The following is a 1,718-nucleotide window of genomic DNA, read 5'->3' as shown; positions in this document are numbered from 1 at the left end:
TCATTCCAAACACCCTGGTAGATTCCCATCCGTTATATTACTAGGTATACGAAGAAGTAGGGCCCGAGGGCTTGGCAGGACGGGTCTTGGCAGCGGGGCAGAGCCAGACTCTTCCGGCGCGCACTCAGCCTCCGCCGTCCTGGGTAATGGACCCACCTGACTACGACCCAGTGAGTTAGCTTTCTCTCGTTGGAACACATGCTTCCACTTGTCAGAAGTCTTGCCATAAGAAATGCTAATGTATATATTACAGCTCCGTGATATGCCAAAATATCTGTATAAAGAAAACTGCTTGTTTGTGTTGTGTTTCAACTTCAGATTTCAAGTAAATTTCTTGTTACAGTAAATGAAATGAGACTCATTGTCCAGCGTCTGACTTCTCACCTGTATTTCCCAGGTCAGTCCCGACGATTCCCCGCCGCCCTTGCCCGAAGGACCCCCGCCCCTCTCAGCCAGACGACCTCCTGGCAGACCACCTCTTCCCGCCTTCCTACAGGACCGCGTCAACAAGCAAGCGTCAAGACCCCTGCCGGACGCCCCTTCGGAGACCACCGAGGGCGCCGAGGATCCCATCGGTATTTACTGTGAGATCGAGGACGACATGCTGGAGGCCGGGAGGGAGAGCTACGAGCAGAGGCTGGCCGAGGAAAACGAGAAGAACTGGAACCTAACGAGCAACGCCAACAAGCCCCGGGCCGTGTCCTCCGAAGGCGTGCCGAGCGACCTGCAGTCTCTGAGCAGCAGGATGTCCTCGAACTCCCTCGTTGGCTCTTTGAGTGACGAGATTTTCATGAACATATCCGAAAATAGTTCCGCGCACGCCCTTCCGCATAAGTTTTCCCTCAGATCATCCACTCCGAAGACCCCACCGAAGCTGCCGCCAAAGGGCATTCCGTACCCGCAGGCGACAGATGACGACTCGGAGTACAAGGTGCCCACATCGGCCATTGCGGACACGGAATATCAGATTCCAAGCTCGAACCCGGTGCCCACTAATACCGATGACGCAAGAGAAAGAAATTCCGTGGGCGAGATTTCGGCTCCCTTGCCCATGCAGACATACCAGGTACCTCCATCACAGGCACTCGTCCCCATCAAACCAAAATGCAACGACAGAAAGAATTCAGTCGTGGAGGAAGAAACAAAGCCGCTGACATCTTTCTTCAGCGGCAAGGAGGACACGAATCCCAAGAACAACCTTAAGGCCCTGACGAGGCGGTTTGAGATGAAGAGCAACTCGCTGCCCGGAGAGGACGGCAAGGAAGAGAAGAGGGCCCCCAACCAGGGCACTTCGGTGAAGGACATGATCGCGCGAATCAACCAGAATAAGAGTCAGGTCGAGATGGACATCAAGTCTAAAACCCGCGAGGAGCCCGTGCGGCCGCTGAGTTCGTCGAAGAGTGCGAGCGCCGTGTTCCAGGTGACCCCCCAGTCCCAGGAGGCCGCACCCCCGGCGGCGGAACCGGAATCAAGGTTCGCCAAGCCGGCGCTGCCGCCGCGGCCACACAACCTCGCCAACGGGGCAACGATAGTCGTAAAGCCAAGAGCAAATGAAGACAACAGGAACTGTGACTCGGCCTCGAGGAGCGCCTCGGACGACGATTACTACGAGACGCCAGACGACAGCAGCTTAGAGAGCGCCTCGCAGAGAAATTCCCAAGATATAGCAAAGGATTCCTTCGGCTCCAGCGACACATCCAGTGGAGGTATGGTATTAA

At 55.8% G+C, this 1,718-nt stretch overlaps 1 protein-coding gene across 1 annotated transcript in view; it reads left to right on the top strand.

Annotated features, from left to right (window-relative positions):
- The window catches only part of LOC119588593, a gene marked incomplete in the record, with an annotated part of 65,956 nt that overhangs the window by 62,920 nt on the left and 1,318 nt on the right, over nt 1–1,718 (top strand). Inside the window, 2 exon segments of the mRNA XM_037937236.1 lie at nt 45–170; nt 398–1,706. Of these exon segments, the coding sequence (XP_037793164.1) occupies nt 45–170; nt 398–1,706 (1,435 nt within the window).

Source organism: Penaeus monodon, chromosome 24, assembly GCF_015228065.2.
Source record: "Penaeus monodon isolate SGIC_2016 chromosome 24, NSTDA_Pmon_1, whole genome shotgun sequence".
Taxonomy (NCBI): Eukaryota; Metazoa; Arthropoda; class Malacostraca; order Decapoda; family Penaeidae; genus Penaeus; species Penaeus monodon.
This window is presented reverse-complemented; position numbering and strand designations above follow the sequence as displayed.